This window comes from Thamnophis elegans, chromosome 1 (genome assembly GCF_009769535.1).
Source record: "Thamnophis elegans isolate rThaEle1 chromosome 1, rThaEle1.pri, whole genome shotgun sequence".
Taxonomy (NCBI): Eukaryota; Metazoa; Chordata; class Lepidosauria; order Squamata; family Colubridae; genus Thamnophis; species Thamnophis elegans.
Window position 1 is genome coordinate 20,692,164 of NC_045541.1, and position 22,565 is coordinate 20,714,728.

At 39.0% G+C, this 22,565-nt stretch overlaps 1 protein-coding gene and 1 long non-coding RNA gene across 2 annotated transcripts in view; one reads left to right on the top strand and one right to left on the bottom strand.

Annotated features, from left to right (window-relative positions):
• ZNF385B (zinc finger protein 385B) overlaps nt 1–22,565 on the top strand; it is a 239,539-nt gene that overhangs the window by 39,518 nt on the left and 177,456 nt on the right. The window contains exon 2 of the mRNA XM_032211549.1: nt 14,523–14,819. Coding sequence (XP_032067440.1) covers nt 14,525–14,819 — 295 coding nt within the window. The 5' untranslated portion in view covers nt 14,523–14,524. The remainder of the gene's footprint in view (nt 1–14,522; nt 14,820–22,565) is intronic.
• LOC116504518 overlaps nt 1–22,565 on the bottom strand; it is a 35,199-nt gene that overhangs the window by 1,346 nt on the left and 11,288 nt on the right. The window lies entirely within an intron of this gene.

Below are 22,565 nucleotides of genomic sequence, written 5' to 3' on the forward strand. Positions count from 1 at the left end.
TGAGGGCCCCTCCCATTTCAGGTCCAGCCTCAGTGCTGCCATCGAGTGCTACTGGTCAGGGCTGCCTAGATGAGAGAGAGATAGAGAATTGTTTCTCTTGTTTGGGGGTGTATCAGTGGGGGATTCAAAAAAATTTACTACTGGTTTTGTGGGCGCGACGTGGCTTGGTGGGCGTGGCTTGATGGGCATGGCAGGGGAAGGATACTGTAAAATCTCCATTCCCTTCTGATCAGATGGGGGGCAGGGCCAGTCAGAGGTGGCATTTACTGTTCTCCGAACTACTCAAAATCTCTGCTACCAGTTCTCCATAACTGATCAGAAGCTGCTGAATACCACCTTTGATGTGTATGTGTGATATGCCAGCAGAGTCAAGTAAGAAATTTTCCGAATTTTTTGAGATGCTGTGCCCAGAAAGTTGACCATCTCTGATCTAGTTTGAATGTAAAATTCAGGAGCCATCAAATGTAGTCATTTTACATATTTAGTATGAACTGTTTTATTACTTGGTTACATTTTGTATTTTGGTGTAAGTCATTTTGTAGGGTAGTACAAGGTAGTCCTTGATTTACAACAGTTCGAATGACCAACAACAGCAACAGCACTGAAAAAAGTGACTTTTGAATGTTTTTCACATTTACAACCATTGCAGCATCCCGATAGTCACGTGATAAAAATTCAAATGCTTGGCAACTGCCTCTCTTATGACAAACATGGTTGTGATCAACTTTTGCAAACTTTTGACAATCAGAGTCAATGGGGAAGGAAAATTGATTTAGCAACCATGTTACTAACTTAAGATCATTTTATGACCTTTTTTGCCACATTCTTGAGATGAAACTCAATTAACAACTGTCTCACTTAGCAATAAAAAATTGGGCTCAATTGTGGTCGTAAGTCGAGGACTTCCTGTATACCTAACATTTGTTTGCCTCTGACAAATGTTGATTTGTGCTCCATTTGGTCAATGTGTTTGTTTTATCAACAGAATAGTAATGTAATAAATTTCTCTTACTTTTTTCTGTACATGTTTATTCTATACTTAATAAATACAAAAATTACAGACAATTTAATAATTGCAAGTTCTAAAAGTTTCTGCACAGTTTTACAAGGGTGGAGTCGAACTATTTGTATTTCCTTGTGTTTTTAGAACATGATGAAAAGGGTTTCTAGGTTTCAGATTTTGGACTATAAGACGCTCCGGACTATAAGATGCACCTAGCTTTTGGGGAGGAAAACAAGAAAAAAAATCTGTTTCTGGCTCCCAGAATCCATCTGGTATTCATCTGACCCATTTGCTGCAGCCTGTTCGCTCTCTACCCTTTTTTGGCTAAATCTGCCATTTTTTCCTCTGTGGAAAAAGCCTCATTCTCCAAACATTCAGATGGTTTGAAAGCATTTGCCATCTTTCTCACTCCCGTGTCTGTCTTCTCCTCCCTCTAGCTTTTTATTTTATCTGTGCCTTGACAATTAAAGCCTTGCACCATAATTAGTTAATGGATTTATTTTTCATCTTTTATACATTTTTCCAGGCTTTCAATTAATAGGCTAAGAACAATAATGTATTTTAAAATGTAGGGAAAAAACAACCAGTACATAAACGCAGATGATAAAATTGTTAGGCACAACACTTGCCATTTAAAATAACTTTGGTTAAAATAGATTGGGGAGATTTTTCATTTTTCTGTGGGTCACCACTGAAAAAGCATAATATCTTCACCTCTGTGTGAAGAAGTTGCTATTTCACATGCAGGCACCTAAACAACACTGGTAAGTTAATGTTATAGTTGTCAGTTGCCAAACTTTAAGAGAGATCTTAGATTCATTTCAAGGAAGGGGAACATATATAGGAATCAAACATCTCTGTTGATTTTCTTTTTTAAAATATTTTTTAATGTTTAATTTAAAACAAATACAGCATTCTTCTTTACATGCTGTAGAAAGTGTATCAGTTGGTTACAAAAAGACTTTCGTGCATCTCTTCCACAGTCAACAAATAATACCACTTTATAATGCCTTGGTAAGGCCACACTTGGAATACTGCATTCAGTTCTGGTGGCCACGATGTAGAAAAGATGAGACTGTAGAAAGAGTGCAGAGAAGAGCAACAAAGAGGATTAGGGGACTGGAGACTAAAACATATGAAGAACAGTTGCAGGAACTGGGTATGTTTAGTTTAAGAGAAGGAAGGACTAGGGGAGACATGATAGCAGTGTTCCAATATTTCAGGGATTGCCACAAGGAAGAGGGAGTCAAACTATTCTCCATGGCACCTGAGTGTAGAACAAGAAGCAATGGGTGGAAACTAATCAAAGAGAGAATCAACTTAGAGGTGAGGAGAAATTTCCTGACAGAACAATTAATCAGTGGAACAGCTTGCCTCCAGAAATTGTGAATGCCCCAACACTGGAAGTCTTTAAGAAGATGTTAGATAGCCATCTGTTTGAAACGGTATAGGGTTTCCTGCCTAGGCAGGGGGTTGGACTAGGAGACGTCCAAGGTCCCGTCCAACTCTGCTATTGTATTGTATATATTCATATTAACTTAAATATTTTAACTCAAATATTCATACATGTCACCATCATCATATCTCCCTTTTCATTTGAATATAATTGTGTAAGCGTCCTTCATCATAAAATATACCAAAATTTAATACATAACCACATACTGGCCTTTTATTTACTATTTCTAAAATCCCCCACTAACACTAAATCCTTATGTCCTATTCTAGCTAAACATCCATAATATTTAATAACAAAGTTTTCTAATCCTCCTTTCCAAATCACTGTTTAAAGTTTACATCTAGTTTCCTTATGTTTTACCCATATCTATATATACGTTGTTATTCTTTATTTGACTATATCCTGTATCATAACATTTTCCCCCTAATAATCAAAACTTTAATTGTATCTAACTTTTCTTTTTTATTATTATAATTATTATTAACCTTTATGTATAATCCAAAGGGATTGCTAATCTTCCTTACATGGGTGCCATTCAATATTAATATCCAATTATACTCATCATAACACTACACATTGTATACATTAGTAACATTATCAGTTATTTATTTAAGCTATATCTATTATCAATAAATTTCACTAAGTTTAACTAGTTTTAAATTATATTCTTCCATCTATCAACCTGTATTTTTCCAGTAACAAAACAGTCTCATATCGTCTACCATTTGTGGTGCCAGTCCTCTAATCATCTTCTTGGTCAGCTTTGTATAGACTTCTCTTAGCAACTCCTTGCTTATAAGATCTCTCATATAATCCTGATGCCCTCTTTCTGTTTCCTTATTCAGCTTATCTTTGATTGTCAGCAGTGTTCTCAATGCTTTTGCTAATAGAATTTCTCTCTTTAAATCCATAGCTTCTTTAGTTTTTTCTTCTTCTGTATCTTGTCCTCTGGAATAGATTTCCTCTCCATTTAATTCCTCTTTCAGTATTCAGTATTCCATTCTTTCCATTTTCAGAGACAACCAATCACCATAAATATCAGCAGGTTTAATCTCTTTATTTTCCACTTCGATTTTTTGAGTTTCAACCACCCCGTTTTGCATTTGATAGACATCCTCAATTTCTTCATCATATATTATTGTTATGTGCTCTAAGTATTCCAGTTTTTTTCTCTATTCTTTCATATGTATTGGATAATTTCTATATTTCTGAAAGTATCTTTTGCAAACTTCTATTTTCTTTTGAAATTGTGCTATTCTAACAATGCTCTAGTTTGGAAGGTTAATAAAATTAAAGCATAGATTCACAAAGAATGTTGTTTTCACTTTTCTCTGATTAGAAATATACTTCAAAGGGACATCTGTTTGCTTCCCTTCTTATCACTCTCTATAGGCAAGCAGCAAAACTTTGTAGTGCCAAGTCAAAACAATCCGTGGAGGAAAAAAAAGTGGCTTATCAGGGCTACAGTAGACCACGGAGAGTGGCAACCGCACCCCAAGCTGTTCCGGAGGATATGTTGCTGGTTCGGGACCCTAATGGTGGACCTTTTTGTGACGCCAGAGAATGCCCAGCTCACACAGTTTGTTTCACAGTTCCCGACCAGAGGGGCAGAGGATACAGACCACTGGGGGCCATTGGCCCCCAGGTCTTCTCTATGCCTCCCCCTCCCTCCCCCTCCTTCTTGGGGTCATCAGAAAGCTAGAAACAGAGAGGGTGGAGGTATTATTGATAGCCCTGCACTGACCCCAACGGGCCTGGCTTGCGGACCTCATTCATCTGTCAGTATCACCCCCATGGAGGATTCCCTGGGATCAGATCTCCTTATGCCAGGGGGTTCTGGTCCATCCAGAACCCCAGTGGCTCCAGCTGACCACCTGGCACTTGAGAGGAGGACCTGAGCGCAGCCAACTTTTGCAATAGGGTGATTTTGACCATTGAGGCCTCTAGGAGGCCCTTGACTATGTGCATCTACAACACAACTTGGTCAACCTTTGTTAAGTGGTGCGGGGAGGCTGGTATCAATCTTTTGGTGGCGTTCGTGCTCCAGATTCTGGAGCTCTTGCAGGACGGCATTGACAGGGGTCTGTCACACAGCACGCGACGTCGACAGGTGGCTGCCCTGGCCATGATACTGGGAGACAGGCTTCAGCCCCCTTTAGCTCACCAACTGATCATCAAGTGCTTTTTGAAGGGGGCTTCAAATCTTTGCCCTTCGGTGGTTCATAGATTCCCCATGTGGGATCTACAGGCCCTAGTTAGTGAACCATTCAAACCACTCAGGATAGTCCCGCTCCAGCTCTTGATGCTCAAGGTAGTCTTTTTGGTGGCTGTCACCTCGGTCAGGCATATTTCAGAACTCGGGGCACTGTCCTCCCAGACAGACCTCTGTATCTTCCACGATAATAGGGTAGTGCTTCGCTTGGACCCAACGTTCCTCCCGAAGGTCAACTCCCTTTTCCATAGATCTCAGGAGGTGGTTCTCCCGGACCTTCTCGGAACAGGGAATGCCAGTGGCATAGACTGGATGTCCGTAGGGCTCTATGAATTTACTTGAAATGTACTGCTTCTTTCCGTAGGTCGGAGGCGCTCTTTGTATCATTCCAACCTTCCTCCTTAGGGCTAGAGTTTCTCCTGCTACCATTGGGAGGTGGCTGCATGGAGTGATTTTGCGTGCTTATGAGGCCCAGCATCTCCCAGTGCCAGAGGGGATCACAGTGCACTCCACTAGGAGTGCTGCCACCTCAGCAGCCTGGAACATTAGTGTGCCCATTGAGGATATCTGCAGGGCAGCCACTTGGGCATCACTCTCTCCATTCACTAGGCATACCACTTGGATGTGTTCGCATCAGCGAATGCGTCCTTTGGTAGAAGGGTACTTCAGCAGGTTGTGCATTCCTCGGGACAGGCGGACCACTGAGGTTTTTCGCTCCCTTAGGACGTTAGCTTGAGCCACGCCTGAGCTGTCCTGCAGGAACCATGGAGAACATATGTTGGTCTTACCTGAACGTTGTTTCTCATGGTACTGCAGGAGGGCTCAGGTCCCCCCCCCCAAATTGTAGACAGCCTTAGATTAGTTGGCTGGGGGGTGGTCCTTTGTTTGCCTTCCCTTTTCTCTCTTTCAGAACCTTGAAGCTGCGACCTCATTAAACTAGCCAAGGAAGAGGAGAGTCAGAGGCGTAGCTTAAGAATTATTGACTCAGTCTCTGGACCAATCAGGACATGAGAATACCCACACTTGAGACCTCCTGCAGTACCATGAGAAACAACATTCAGATAAGACCAACATATGTTTTGAATGGCCCAAATTCCTAAACAAAAGACTTCAGGAAAATACACCTTTGGCATATATCAATGTTTTCCAGCCAATTCATCAAAGTAATGTAAACTTTACATAAACAAAACTTTACATAAACAAACAGCACACCTGCCCTTTGTCTGATGATTTATAACCTTCCCAACCTGGTGTGGTAAACTCCAATATCACCTGTCCAGCACTGTTGTTACTATATAAGTTTTTTTTTTAAAGAAAGTTATTCAAAAGCCAATAAGAAATTTAAACTATGAAGTTTGGTGGCACCTATAAAAATCAAGGAATGTATTAAACTATAATTTTCATCTGCATCTGTGAATTGGAAGAATTTATGCTATAATAAATTTATTATTCCTGAAGACTAATTTGTTTTTATTCAAAAAAAATAATTGCTGCTAATTATTTGGGAAGTCTTAAGAAAATTAAAAAGAGTTCTTAATGCATGGGTCATCTGACACCCCCCAGATGTTTTAGACTCCTCAGCTCAATTAGCATGGCCATTGGCAAAGTCTTGTGAGAATTGTAATCAAAATATTTTAAGACAGATGAACAGGCAACAAACTAGGAAAGATCAGCAGAAGTTGGCGTCAAAACGAGGGAGTGTGTGTAAATGTTGAGGACTAAAGCCTTGCAGTACATAAAGCAAGGCCATCATATGTAGTTCACTTTCCAACAGGCTGTATACAGTTAGTGAGGTTCAAAGAGTTGAACAGGAATAAAATATTTGATCAAGTGAGAATTGTTCCCTAGGCACCTAAGACTATAATTTAATTCCAGTTAGAGTTAGATCTGTCTGAATTGAAATAAAGCATCATAAGTACATGGTAAATATTTGCTTGCTTTAATGCATGAAGAGGCAGCCTGGCCTACTTCAAAGAATTTGCAGTAAGCTGCCACAACTGTGTGGCATTGTTTGTATTGGCTGGGAGTAATAGCTATTGAAATTCAAAACATCTGTAGGGCATTCTTAGCTTAGTTTATCAACCATCCCATTAAATTGACATGAATCAATGTCAACTTTGCTCATAGGTTCTTAACTTGATAGTATCTGTGACTTTCTGTTGTGAAAAAATAACACACTATAACATCAACCAAAGGAATGAAGCAGGTTTTTTTCCAGATTTAATACAGGAACAAATCATGATTTTCTTAATTTTACAGAAAACATTATCATTATAGACAGTTTTGTGTGCGTGCATGTGTGTTTTTGCTTTAAATTATCACGTTGACAGAGGATTTATATAAGCTAATTGTGATCACTGAAAATTTGACTTCAGATCTTTTTATGAGGGTAGATGAGCAAATTTCTGGCACCATTATCCTTATGAATAAAAAGTTACTTGGTAACAGAGATGGGCAAGCACTTAATCTGATTAGCTGAAATATTATATCATGCCTTTGAGGGACTTGTAGCATTTAAATATTCTTAACAGATGGGCTGCTGTCTTGGCAGCACATAGCTTCCATTAAAAAGTGCATGATAAAGAAGTTGTTGAAATTAAGATTATGATATGCTTGAACTTCCATCCTACATTTTGGTATTCTTAGTATTTCTCGGTTTTATTAACTTCCTGATTTTGATGTTCCTGATAACTCGCTATATGACACTGGACCACCCTTTTCAAAGGGCTGCCTGTTCCAATTGTTTCTGTTTGCCTCACAAGAACTAACAGGGAGGACACACCCTGGATGCCTTCCATAAAGCCATGTCATTATGCTTGACTCGGAAGTCATGCATGCTTTCTCTGTTGCACTGCCTGTCTTTTGGAACAGTCTCTCTGGAAATCCAAACCACCCAACCTGGCTAGCTTTTTTAAGGCTTTAAAACCTGAGCGTTCCCTCAGATATTTGAGTTGGAAGAGTGAATGAGCTCTGCTTCTTGTTGGTGTTTATTGTTCTCTTAAGAAATTGAAATGATATCAGTGACTTTGGACATTTGTTAATTGGATTGTTGGTTTCTCTTGTTGGTTTCAATCCTTGGACATGGTAATTCTTGTAACCAGAGCCATTGCCATATGAATAAATAATAATAAATAAATTTAAAAAATAAAAATATTTCCTCCTGTATGTAGTCATTTATATACTGGTATATGTGAATAAACATATACCCAGAGAGAGAGGTATACCTACATTAGAAATTGGAAATCCATTTCATTACCAGAACTAAAGAATAACAGGGAGCCTCAGTGAAACCAAGGAAGATATTTCCGGCTCTACAATGGGGATTTTCCACCGCTAAATCATGTTTGTGCAATACTTTGGAGTACTTTCAAGAAGAGGAGAGAAAGACCTTCCAGCCAAGGGTTTGAAGGCAATCAACTGTGGTCTCTCTCTTTCTCTCTCTCTCTCTCTCTCTCTCTCTCTCTTTTTTCAAACAACAACTGTAGATATTGATAACACCAGTGACGTGCGGTGAGCTTTATGGCTGGTGACGCAGCAATTTTTTTAGACTTGTGGACTTCAACTCCCAGAATTCCACAGCCAGGCATGCTCAGTTCCGATTTAAAGCGACAGCATTTTTCCCCCTTGCAAAATAAGTTTTCCCATTCTTTTTCTTCTCCCTCCCTCCCCCACCTTCCTCCCTCTCTCCCTCCCTCCCCACTCTCTCAAACAGACACACGCACACAGAGAAGTTGGATCCCCCTCTCACTCATTCACTCTCAAACAAACATAAACACAGAAGTTGGATTGGATATATTTTCCAATGGCTTGAAAGCAGCTCCTCTGGCATACCCCCCCCCTTTCCCTGCTGCCTTCCGATCTGAGCCTTTGATTGCAGGTGAAGCCATGTTGCCTTTTCAAACTTGTATTCAGTGAAGCTGGGCTTATATACTTTTATCCAGGTGTGTGTGTGTGTGTGTGTGTGTGTGTGTGTTTGAAAAGGCAACGTGGTTCTGCATGCAATCAAACTTTTTGAATTCCTCCCCCCTCCCCACACACGCACCTTTTCCAGCTGTTTCAGAGAGGATTTCAACTCTGTTTTTGCCTGCCTTCATGAAAAGAAAAAAAATGTAAAAGGAGAAAGGCCAGAGCTCTGAATCAGACTGAGCTAGTTGCTCCCAGAGAATCTAAAAAGCCTCTAAAAATGCCCTCTACAGGAGGCGAGAGAACACGTGCCTCCTTTGCATAAGGAATTTTTCGCCTTTTAACCCTTGCTTAACTCTGCTCAAGTGATCATAAAGCTAGAGTAAAGGAGGCCCGTAGTTCTCTCGCCTTCCCCTACAGTTAAGCACTAAGCAGAGTCATCCATTGTGACTCTGTCAGCAACTACCTTAGCCTTTTTCCTTTTAATTATTCTTCTCTTTTCCTCATGACACTGGTGAGGCCCCGCCTCCTCTGCCTCCCCTGACTGCACGTCCCTGGATAACACTCTTAAACAGATCAAAAGAAAGTCTCTAAACTAAGGGACCAAATACAAGACCAAGACGCAACAGTATGAGTATTTGTATTAGATTCTTGGAATCTCAAGTACGAAAAACCCTTGTATAATTGGTACCAGGAATATTATTAATCAATCTCTCTTGACAGCTGGATTTTTTTTAAAAAAAGAACATGTCTACCTGCTGACTTTTTAATTGAATATGTGAACAAAATCTCCATTACATAAAAGTTAGGGGTTGGGATTAGCACAAGATTGTGAACTTTCTTAGTATTAGCCTTGGAATATACTTATTTTCCTAGTATATTGGCAGCAATTTTTAAAAAGCTGCCAATTATTCTGTGATTTCTGATCTTAAATGCAATAATTTGGGCACTTTCTTACAATCCTTGTTTATTTGAATGTTCAAAGGCCTTTTTTGTTTTGCAAATTTTCTTTCCTTTAATAATACTTTCATTTTTAGTAAGTTTCATTGTTGCTTAGGTTCTTGGCAATTCTTTCATCAGTTGTCTTGAAATCCCATTTATGTTGGAAGCACCATTTAAGACACTTCTGAATTGAAAGGATTAGCTGGTGACATTGCTGTTACCCGGAGGACACCCATCTTTTAAAATTAATTTTATAGATTCGTTCTTATTTTAGCATCTAGTTGTACTTTCTATTTATTACTTCTCTGTTTGGTTTTGCCACTAGTTTAATAAAGAGACACTTCTTATAGTCTTTACCTGTTTTATAAATGACTTAGATGAGTTTCTGCAGACAAATAAAAGTGGGGAGGATTGCTAACTCATCAAAATGGTTCTAGGTTCAAAAGGATCCTAACACTCTTGAACATTGGCCCTATCTTGCAGTATGTAGTTCAGTAGTAGGAAGTGCATGGGTACAGGATAGGCAGTACCTGGATCAACAGTAGTATTTACAAGAAGGCCATGAGCATGTGGCTAAACCACAAATTAAGTCTGATCCCAAAATATGTTTCTGCTGTGAAAAAATCAATATAGTATTTGGTTCCATCAACAGATACATCAAAATCATAAAGGTAAAGGTTCCCCTTTGTGCATATGTGTTTTCGTTCCCAATTCTGGGGGGCAATGCTCATCTCTGTTTCAAAGCCAAAGAGCCAGCACTATCTGAAGACGCCTCCGTGGTCATGTGGCCGGCATGACTAAATGCCGAAGGCGCATGGAACATTGTTACCTTTCCACCAAAGGTGGTTCCTATTTTTCCACTTGCATTTTTACATGCTTTTGAACTGCTAGGTTGGCAGAAGCTGGGACAAGTCCCTCACTCCGTTACGCGGTGCTAGGGATTTGAACCGCCAACCTTTCTGAGCGAGAAGCTCAGCGTCTTAGCCACTGAGCCACCGTCTCCCTAACAATCAAGATCACATAGGCAGTGATTAATTCTGGTCTATGTGGTACTAGTCAGGCTTAATCTACAATACTGTATCTAGTTCTGGTTGTCACAATATAAGAATGATGCTAAGAACCCAGAAAGATTTCCAAGAAGAACAAAGATGATGAGAAATTTAGAGACTAAATCCTATGCACAACAACTAAAAAAGTTGGGTGTGAAGAGAAAGCTAAAGGGAGCCATCATAGTAGTCTCTTAAAAGTTTTCACAGCTGGAAGTGTAGATTTGTTGCCTGTAGCACTCAGCCACTGTAGCCCTAAGGGTAGGAGAAGACCCAGTGGGTGAAAGATTTACAGAGGTAGATACAAATTTGAAGTGAGGACTTTTCTGAGTGGAAAAGCTATTAAACAGTGGTACGGTCTCTTCTGTCACGGGAAGTTTTCAAGTTTTAAAGCAAAGATTGGACAGTCAATTGCCTGACAATCTCTGTCATGGGTAAGGATTGGACTAGAGTATTTTCAAGATCCCTTCCAATCTCATAATTCTGGGATTCATTCGTAACCTTTCTTGACCCATCTCTTGTTTTACTGCAATTCTTACGTACCTTATAGTATTCCCACTACATTAAAATTGTTTTCCCTTGGCATATTAAGTTTCAATTCGATGTTACGAAGTGGGCAGGAGTAGTGTGACCTTATTCACCGACATTTTCACATTTTTCAACAAATATTCATTTCTCAAAATAGACCTCATGTAACCCCACTACCTGTCTAGCATTGTTATCATCATTACAAAGTCTCCTTATATGCTCAGCCATTGACTACCTTAAACCACTAAAGAAAAATCATAGTGTATGCTCTTGCAGTGTATTCCCATTTAAAAGTAATAGACAGTTTCAAGAAAGAAATTTGCAAGAATTTCTGTTTAGCTAGGAAGAAGCAAATAAAAATTTTGAACAATTGCGTTAGGGGAAATTCACATTTTGAATGTTCAAAATGTTCTATTGGATAGATTAAATGCAGTAGAATGTTTCCATCAGCATAACTAGTAATTGGAAGAAGCAGTTTCCCTCCTTCAGTATCCCTCATACTGACAGAATCTGCGTTAGAGGTTTCCTGCTTCTTATGAGCTGATTTTGAAGTCAGTAAAAAATATTATTGTGGAAGCAGAAACCTGTTCCCATAATTTTGAGTTGGGTTTTTAAGCATACTTAATATTTTAAGGAAGTAGAAGCTGTTGGTGCTATTGATTGTTTTTCTTGCTATCTCTTCCTTCAACCTGCAGCCTCCCAAGCTGCCTTTACTTCCTTCATTTTATCTTGACAATTGAATGCAGTATGAGCAACCAGGAAAGCTGAGAAATCCTAGAAAATGTACAAGGAAATATAGGATTTCTCTACGCATACTCCGGTATGAGATAACTTAGTCCATGTCATTGGTGGGTTCCTACCAATATGCATAGAGAAATCCTATATTTCCTTGTACATTTTCTGGTTTGGTAGCCTGGGTCACTGGAACCAGCAGCGACCCAAGCCTGCCATGCCCACGAACCAGCTCTCCAGGCGCCGTTGTAAGTGCCTCCATCTTGTTTTTTGCTTCTGCACATGTGCAGAGCAATTATTATTGCACTGTGCATGAGCGCGCAGTGCGCCCACAAGCAAACCGGCAGTAGTGCCTGCCGGAACCCACCCCTGGTCCATGTGCTTTACACATGAGGATTTTATTTCTTCTTCTACTTCTGATAGATAGATGGATAGAAAGACAGATAAACAAATAAATGTAAACATATAAATCCCTTCTCACTCCTATGAGTGATGTGTGTGTATGTGTCCATGGCTCTCTCTCTCATACATACACATACAAAAACAGTGTGTGTGTGTGTGTGTGTACACATGTGTATATTATATATACATTATATATGTATAAATACATTATGATTATATACATACAGTATATAAGCACACACCATTTCTTGAAAGAAAAAGTACAAAAATGTTTTTCACCCCAGCATTATTTTGAAACAATTGTGTGATATTAAGAAAGATTTAGATTGGAAATACGTCTGCTTTACTTTTATGGTGCTGCTCTTAATACAATCCTATGTTGCATTAAAGCCATTAAAGGAAACATTTTTGATATTTGGTCATAGATATTCATATAATATATAGGACTTGGTCCTGAAATTTAAATGATGCTTGCATAGTTTGCAACAGTTGGTAGTAATATTATATGTAATTTTATATGTGTTTATTTCTATAGAGGTATATTTATAAAATGACAATGAATTAGAAAAAGGGGTTGAATATTTCTGTCATTTTTCCATTATAGTCAACTAGCTCAGTGTTTTTCAACCTTTTTTGTGCAAAGGCACACTTTTTTCATGAAAAAAATCACGAGGCACACCACCATTAGAAAATGTTAAAAATTTTTAACTCTGTGCCTATATTGACTATATATAAAGTAATTTTCCCACGGCACACCTTACACTATGTCACGGCACACTAGTGTGCCGCGGCACAGTGGTTGAAAAACACTGAACTAGCTGATAACCCAGTGTTGCCTGGTTATTTATAGGGGGGAAATGTCCGGACCAAACATAATTTCTAATGTTTGACTTTTCCCCTTACCAGAGTACTGTGAAGCCATTATCATGGCAATTCCACTGTATACTAGTAACCATTTTATGGCAGTACAGTAGAAGCCATTTGAAGGCACAACAAGCTGTATTGTAACAGAGCACCCCCCCCCAAGGAGTGTTAGGGGGTGTCTTATCACCACAATATTTGTTTCCAGAGAGTAAATCATCTGTATATCAAGTTTGGTTGAAGGTTTGAGGCATTCCAGAGTTATGCTGGAACACACACACACACACACACACAGTGCCATTTATATATATGTGTGTGTGTGTGTGTGTATGTATATATTTGTGTGTGTGTGTTTGTGTGTGTGTGTGTATCTCCCTTTATTTATTTATCAGCACAAATACAACACGTATGTATGTATGTATGTATGTATGTATGTATGTATGTATGTATATAGTTATTTACCTGCATTTCCCTGAAAACATAGGCCCCAAAATAAGCACTAGGGCTTGTTTTTGAGGATGTCTTATTTTTTTCCATGTACTTTAAGATTACTTGGGAGTCCCATTTCTTCTCAGATGCCGCACAGTTTGATACTGCCGCTCCCATGAAGTGGGGACATGGAGTTGCTCCATGCACCCCTCACCAATTACCCCAGGGCCCCCACAGCCAGGCCACCCACACTCCAATATCTGCCTCGCCTCATGAATGCGGCACCAGCTTACTGCTCAGCCTCCTGCTTCATTGCAGCCAAGAGCAAGCAGAAAAAGTAGGCTGGCGGCCATGTGGGCTACTGCTAGGTGGCCTGGCTGCAGGAGGGCCTGATGTAAGCAGGTGCGGGGCACGTGGGGCAGCTCCACCACCATTCTGTCCCACCTTGTGGTTGTTGCACAGCGAGCAACCAGACGGAATGGGCAGCTGCACTGGCTCTTAAGTAGGACTTATTTTGATGATAGTGCTTATATTAGGCATGTGTAACATTCTAGGGCTTTTTCAGGATAGGGCTCAGTTTTGGGAAAACTGTATATCCATATTTAAAAGAAAAAGAGAGAATAAAAGAAATTGGACCATTCTATTATATTTTCATACTAATAAAGAAATTTCCATCGGAAAGATAATTGCAGAAAGAAGATAATGATGACTGTACTTTGCGAAAATGTGAATTAGTTTTTGTTTACTAGTGAACTATAGCTTGTGTCATAAGCCTTTATATTTCTGCATGAACAGCAGTCTCTGCAGAACTGTTAACAGTGAAGCTGTGCAATTTTTATTTTTATTATTAGCCAAATTGAATCCTTTAGTGTGCAGCATATAATAAAGCAATGTCTTCTGAAGATGCTGATTCAAACACTGACTAAAATGATATTACTTTATTTAGTTTTCAGCCTCAATATTTTCTCTCTTTCTCTCTTTCCCCCACCATCTTCTTCATTTTTGTAGACATGAAGCATCCAATATGTCCTGACCACATGGCTGGAGATAAAAGTATGAATCCATCAGCAATTCGAAGGGACTTAGAAGATAAAGGACAGAGATACGATAGGCCAGACTATCAATTAAGTAAAGAGAAAAAGAAGATGATATTTTCCTTTTGTGATGTGTGCAATATTCAGCTGAACTCAGCAGCACAAGCTCAGCTTCATTACCATGGAAAGTCTCATCTGAAAAGAGTAAAACAGCTGAACAATGGGAAGATACCTACAAATACAAGCAATTTATTTGCAAGTTCCAGCACAGGTAGTACTATTATTGTTCTTGTTTGATACTTACATAAACACCTACCATCCCTTTATGTTTCAAGGGTCAAAAATATTGAAAGTTGCAGTGTTTTGCCTGGTCCCAGTGCTGTTGTTGGAATGTGCTGTACTTCAATTCTGTAGTTTTCACTATTCCTCTCAGTCCCTGGGTAGTTGATGCACATCTGTTTTCCGTGCTAGCTGGTATAATGAAGTTAATACGTTGTAGCAGAATAGACAATCTTTTCCAGCTTGGATTTGCACTTTGTCTCTCTCTAGGGAATCGGGTTGCTGATGCTGTGATGTCGTTGGAGAGGACAGGACTAACATTTTCAGATCTTTTATTACTTGTGGGAGTTAAATGGCAATAGGTTTAAGGCATCTTTTGTGCATATCACAGCTTCTTTCATGACCTCTGTAGTATCATTCCCTCAATGAAGTATTAACAGTCTCCTGGATCCAAGGAATTATTTCCCCGATTGCTGTCTGAAGGAACTGACAGGGGCAGGGATCCAGTCCATAAGTGACAGAAGATGTCTTACCACACTAGTCACTTAATGGAAGATTTCAGGTACAAGGAATCCAGGTAACTCAGTAGATACTTCAATATCTACTGAGATATCTACGAGAGCCGAGGTGGCGCAGTGGCTAAATGCAGCACTGCAGGCTACTTCAGCTGACTGCAGTTCTGCAGTTCGGCTGTTCAAATCTCACCGGCTCAGGGTTGACTCAGCCTTCCATCCTTCCGAGGTGGGTAAAATGAGGACCTGGATTGTTGTTGAGGGCTATATGCTGACTCTGTAAACCGCTTAAAGAGGGCTGAAAGCCCTATGAAGCGGTATATAAGTCAAACTGCTATTGCTATTGCTAATAAATGGCCTAGATCCTGCTCACAAAGAGATGAGAAGTGAATAGAGGTGGCTTTGCGTAAGAAATCACAATTCATGGGTTACCTTGGGAGAACCATTCAAACAGGTTCGGTCCCCGTGGAGGTACCAAGTTTCAGTCAAACTTAGGTAGAAAAGGAAGTGATCTAAACATGGGGGTAATGCTCTCCCTATCCAGTTTACTGGCATGAAACAAAGCCAAAGTCCAAAGTGTGTCCACATTCATGTGTTGCTTCTAAGGTCCACTGAGACAGGCCTGTGGCTGCTATAGAAGCCATTGACTCCTGAGCTTAATTTGACCTGTGGCCCTCATAATGTGGAAGTTGAAGTTGCCCAACATCAAAAGACGGAACACTATCACCAGTTCCTAAACCTGATTTAGAAGCCCAGAAAGGAGTGAACTATTTTGCCACCCTGCCAGCCATGGTCTTGAGACTGATGCAGGTCTGAAACCCAGCCACACAGATTTCAGAATTAGCAATATACCCCTTTGCTCAGGTAGCTAATAGTGAGTAATACTTAGTAATACAAATATGAGTAATGTTAAGTACTTAATTATTAAATAGTGCAATATTAATATAGTACTACTTAGCAATATTGATTAAAGTCCAAAAGTTTTTAATAGCAATAATATTTAGACTCAGGGTAGATTTGATTTAAATCTCTGTCCTGCAGTGGCTCCTCCTCTGACCCACTGTTGACTTACTGACAGTCCCATTCACTTTAATGGGATGGCTGGTGATGTGGCAGTGCCACAGCAAGGTGAGGGACATGGCAGGCAGCAGGTGAGTGGATACCCGCTAACAGGAGCTGCCATAATGGATCTGAAATGACAAGTATTCTTTAATATTATATTTATAAGCTGCTTAGAAGGTTTCACTTTTATTTTTCCTGCTTGCCCTTCCTCCTCACATTTACAGCCTGGTGCAAATGTACAGATACATTTCTCTTCAAACAATCATACAGTTTGTACTGTACATAGATTTGCAGAACATTGAGATAAAGGAATATTCCTGAACTTTGTTTTATGAATTACCTCATGGTTACTGTAAATCTGTGTATCTTCTGGTTATTGTGTGGATCAATGGTAGGATTCAAAAATGTTTACTACTGCTTCTATGGGCGTGGCTTGGTGGGTGTGGCTTTGGACATGGCAGGGGAAGGATACTGATTAAGGATACTGTAAAATCTCCATTCCCACCCCATTCCAGGGGAAGGATACTGTAAAATCTCCATTCCCTCCCGATCAGCTAGGACTCAGGAGGCAGAGGATAGATGGGAGTGGGGCAGTTAGAGGTGGTATTTACTGTTTCTTCAAACTACTCAAAATTTCCATAACTGGTTCTCCAGAACTGGTCAGAACCTGCCTCTGGTGTGAATGCATCAATGCAGTGCATATTATCTCAGATTGAAGAGCTTGGATTTGACCAAAAATGTAAATATTGCAGAATATACAGCCTGATCAGTGGTGGGTTGCTAACCAGTTTACTACCGGTTTGCTTGTGTGCATGCGCAAAAGCGTTCGGGCAGATGGGCAGAGCCTCCCGCCGCCACCACTACTGGTTTGGCTGAACCAGGTCAAACCGGCAGCAACCCACCTCTGAGCCTGATGCTACATAACTAAGCTCTATTTCATGCTGAGTAAACTAAATTATTAATGTATCTTAAATACAAAACCATCTTCATTTATATTTTTTTACTCCAAAACTATTTTAATAAAATATATTTGATAAAAATTAAAAAAAATCTGATTTAAATAAAACATATTTTTTTTATTTTTTTTAAACCATCGATTTTTATCCACCCTGTGTCAGTCCTGCAGCCATCTTTTCTTTTGGATCTTTGGCCTGCCCCACTTGCTGTTATTCTACTATGCATTTTCTGTTGTGGGAAAATGGGAGGGGGATTGTACGGAGTTAGTAACATAACAAAATTCTTTCTAGAAAGCCAAGGTCATCCTTTGTCTTTGCACCTCTGCACCTGACCGGAACTGGATGGTGGAAGCTGCCAGTATGGCAGTGGAAGATTGGTCCATATAATGGACTTGTGGGTGTAGGGCAAGATGTTGAACTTTCAACTGTGTGGGAAAACCGGGAAGCCTTCAGATTCGGGTTTTCCCAGATGTGCCAACATGGCTCTCTTAATAAATTGGAACTTTGAGGAATCCTTTGCCTTGAACTCTGATTTATTTTTGGATGCTATTTGGAACCCTGACACTCTGCTTAGACTTATATACCACTTCACAGTGTTTTACAGTCCTCTCTAAGAAGTTTACAAAGTCAGCATATTGCCCCCAACAATTTGAATCAATCTTGAGCTGGTGAGAATCAAACTACCGAACTTTGGGCAGTTGGCAGTGAGCAGAAGTAGCCTGCAATACTGTATTCTAACCACTATGGCACCACAGCTCTTAATGAATAAGATACTGATTTTAATTTTGCTTTTTAATAGTTGCAGTACTTCTGGCTCAAATTCTAAAATCTGAGATGCAGAGAATTTATGGATCTGTGGATCTTTTAATATCTATAGATAATAAAATCTGCTTTTGTCATTTGTCCCTTGCTGTAAACACCTCTGATTATTTCAGTAGGATAAATGGTCCCAACTTAATCCAGTAAGAAAAAGGGTGATGTAGTTGCAAACACTGTATGGTATAGATGTTTTCTGATTTCTACCTTGGTTTGTTTTATGTAAGAGAAAAAGTGAAAAGATTCCTTTAAGTGTTGGTGCCAATTATATATGGAAACATGGATGACTGTTTTATTTCAGTGTTACTAATATGTTGATGATTTAATTTAGGCAGTGAGTTAATATATGTTTGTTTAAATTTTGAAGCTAGCAGGCAGAGCCTTATCCTTTTTTGTTTGTTTTCTTCAGTAATTTCATGTCATTTCGGATTATAAGAAGAGATTTTCTACTTCATGGAATTATCCATATGGTTCTTTTAGCAAGATGAAAACCATTTGCTCTTGTTTCCCCCCCCCCAGAATGTTTTTACTTCCTGAACTTTTTATAAAAGGTGACCTCTAAATGATTATATTTAAAAAGAAAATGGCACATCAGCACACTCTGTATCTTTTTGAAAGGAAAAGAGGCATATCATTCTTTCTCTATTATGCATTTTTGGGGGAAAAGGTTTAATGGTTTACTTAACCAAAGTATGGTTATCCATGGTCTGATCCTGCCTAGCACTTTGAAATTAGTCAAGTCAATCAGTTCAGAGGTATTCTCTTAAGTAGAAGAGATGGGACTTCAGCATGAATAAATTTAAAATTCAGTCTTTCTGCAGCTATCCATACAGCCTTATGAAGTCTACATTGGTTTATTAAAAGCTGAACTTTTAATTAGCTGAATTAAAATAAATCCAATAATATTCAGTATCCTATAAGATGAAGGAAAGTAACAAACTAACCCTTTTCTTAATTCAGTTAGTAATTTATTAATGTTACAGTATTGTATGTCTTTCCTACAAGGCCACAACTTGTCCTATATAGGCTCTTGTCTCCCAAATTTTCCCATAACAAAAACTCTCTGGCGTGGTTTGGGTTGAGACATATGATTGGCCCAGAATCACTCAGTGAGCTTTCATGGCTGAAGATGACTGAAATCTGGACCTGATCCCAATAATTAAACCATTAAACCATAGTTCTTTTTTAAAAAAAAATGTGGCCATATAATAGAGGAAGAATAATGTACCTCTTTTCCTTTCAAAAAGATGCAGAGTGCGCTGATATCCCATTTTCATTTTAAATATAATCCTTTGGAGGTCACCTTTTATAAAAATAATATCCATCAACCTTTCTTATATTAAGATAGATGGAAAAATGTCTTTGTCCTTAAGAAATACTATCTAGAGGAGAGAGAGGTAGCTGCTTTTGAATGACTTTTGCTAGTATAGCAAAGTATTAATGAAGTGATAGATTTAAACTCATCTGGGGGGAACTTATTTGTTTTCATAGATTAAAAAAGATTTGCTCGTTTATCCTTTGGAAGTTTCATTTTCTTTATAAGTGTTTCTTATAAATGTTTGGCACTTTCTAAAATATTCTCTACCTCCATCTATTTTTGTTTGTTGGCACTGATAAGACATATAAAGATCATAACCATAGTCAATCAAGCTGTCTAAAAAAATAAAATTAAATAGAAATGGGGGGTCTTGCTTCAAAATTATATTTGATACAGGTAAAAAAATGACATGTAATTCTGGCTCCCTGTTAATGAATTAAGAGCCTGACTGCACACTTCATTGCCTCTTCCTAGAGCAATTCTTCCCCCTTTTAGACAAGGATATATAGGAGTGGCATTAAATTTTACATAAATTTGTATCTGACAAATATTTTTTTATCTCATCTTCCTGTATAAATGTTCAAGATGACCAACAACTTACAAAAGATAAAACCAAAACCAAAATTATTACAATTTAAATTAACAACCAGCTCAGAAAAATCTTTATGGTGGTATATGACTAGGCAGTTCATAAATGTCGTAGAAAAACGACACAAATATGATGATTTTTGCCTTTAAAATACAAAGTGTTATTTTAAAGGTATTATTGAACATGAATGGGAGCCAAGCATATCTTAGTGCCAGTGACATTCTTTCTCAGCTCTGCAATTGAAAAAAAGTTCTGTCTAATCAGATCATAGAATGCAGTTGTGCGAGCGATTGTGGGTGCACCTCGGTTCACCCACGTAACACCTATCCTCCGCGAGCTGCACTGGCTGCCTATTGGTTTTCGGATACGTTTCAAGGCGCTAGTCGTCACTTATAAAGCCCTTCATAGTATTGGACCTGGGTACTTGAGAGACCGCCTGCTGCCAATTACCTCCAATAGACCGATCAGATCCCACAGATTAGGCCTCCTCCGAATTCCATCCGCCGGCCAATGCCGACTGGCGACTACCCGGAGGAGAGCCTTCTCTGTGGCTGCTCCGACCCTCTGGAACGAGCTCCCCGTGGAGATTCGAACCCTCACCACCCTCCAGGCCTTCCGCAAAGCCCTTAAAACCTGGCTGTTCCGACAGGCCTGGGGCTAAAGAGTTTTTGCCCCCCTTCTCGAATGGTATGGTTGTTGTGTGTTTTTAAATTTTGTATTGTTATGTCTCGTCTTTTTTATCACCCTGTCTGTACCTCCTTCCCTGATTGAATTGTGAGCCGCACTGAGTCCTCTTTGGGGAAAAGGGCGGCATATAAATGTAATCAATCAATCAATCAATCAATCCCACTGACAAACATCAAAACATCAGGAAGATATGCTAATAAACTATATACCAATAGATATTACAGAAGTTTAATAAAAACACCATTCAGAACCCTTCATTGAGGGAGATGGGCAGTCTAGAAACATGAAATATAAATACAAATAATGTTATGACAATCAGATCCTTTTTTAAGGATTAAAAAAGTTACGATCTTACCGTGTGCAGATATTCCCTGCATCTTTAAACTTGGAAACACTGTGGCATCCAACAAAGGAGATGCAGATCTGTTTCCAGTTAGTATCCTACCAGTGATCTGAGGTTTACCATAATATAGAAAGAAATCCCTTACAGGTCAGATCAGATTTATAGAAATGTTGGATAAATACTTTAATTGGTGCTCATAATGATGCTACAGTTATAGTAAGAAGCCATAGCTCAATGGTAAACATTTCATATGTTAAAATCTTCCAGGATCACTTATTGGCATCTCAAGATAAAACCAAAAAAGATTCTTATTTGAAACTGAGGTTTGCTGCTAGGTAATGGAGGCAACACTTCAATAAGTTGAATATTTGAATAACCACCCAGAATAAGCCACCCAAAGTTGCCTTATTGGTAAGATGGACAGCATAAATTTAATAAATGAATAAAAGTGAACAAAAGCTCTAACAGTCTCATACAGTAACTCGGTATCCAGATAATCACATATAAGCTATGCTTCCTTGAATAAACCACACTTCACTGGGTGTACACAGCAAGCTAAGACATAAATCACAAATTTACTAAACACATTGGTTGGGTTTACCCAGACACTATGCCAGAGGCAGTTAAGCTATTTTGTGGTTTAGGACAATATATGACTTGTCCAGATAGTATAAGGCAACTATTTACTAGGGCTTTACTGCAGCCTACAGTTTTAACTCTAAAACATGCCTTCAAATGTAGAGAAATACAACTATTATAACTATGTGCAATTCTTGAAAGTGAATATGTTTTGCCAGCATTCCCTGCAGCTTCAGAGGTGTCAGCCCTTAAGATAGACCAGGTCAGAAAACACTTCAGCAAATACTGTCGCTCTCCTTTTTTGATAAGAACTATAATAAAAGGTTCTGGAGAGCTCGACAGTTTTTTCCTTTCTTCCCTTCCTCTTACACTAAAGATTATTTTTTTTCTTACCCTTCCTTCTCTGTTTTCCTAGGCTAATATGGTTGATGCGTATTTCCTTCAAGACCATCTCTTCAAGAAGGGAGCAGTGTGGTTTTGAGAAATGTCATGACTGCTTTACAAAGTTGCTGGCAGGTGTTACATATGCACCCTTACTTACTTCCAAAGCAGCTTTCTGAAATCAAATGTAAAGCACTGAAGAAACCCACTATCTCTATTTCAATTAATTTTTTAATTTGGCGAGATCTCATTTGCAGAGAAGTTCTAGGGAATAGGCTAAATAGGGAGACAACGCTACATGATCAGGAAACATATTTATTTATTTATAGTTTTTTTTAATCCTGCCTTTATTACTTTATAAATAACTCAAGGCAGCAAACATACACAATACTCCTTCCTCCTCCTATTTTCCCCACAACGGCAACCGTGGGATATTGATGTATGAATGATATTACTTGTAATTAAACTAGTGCTGTTTTACAATGTATTCCCACC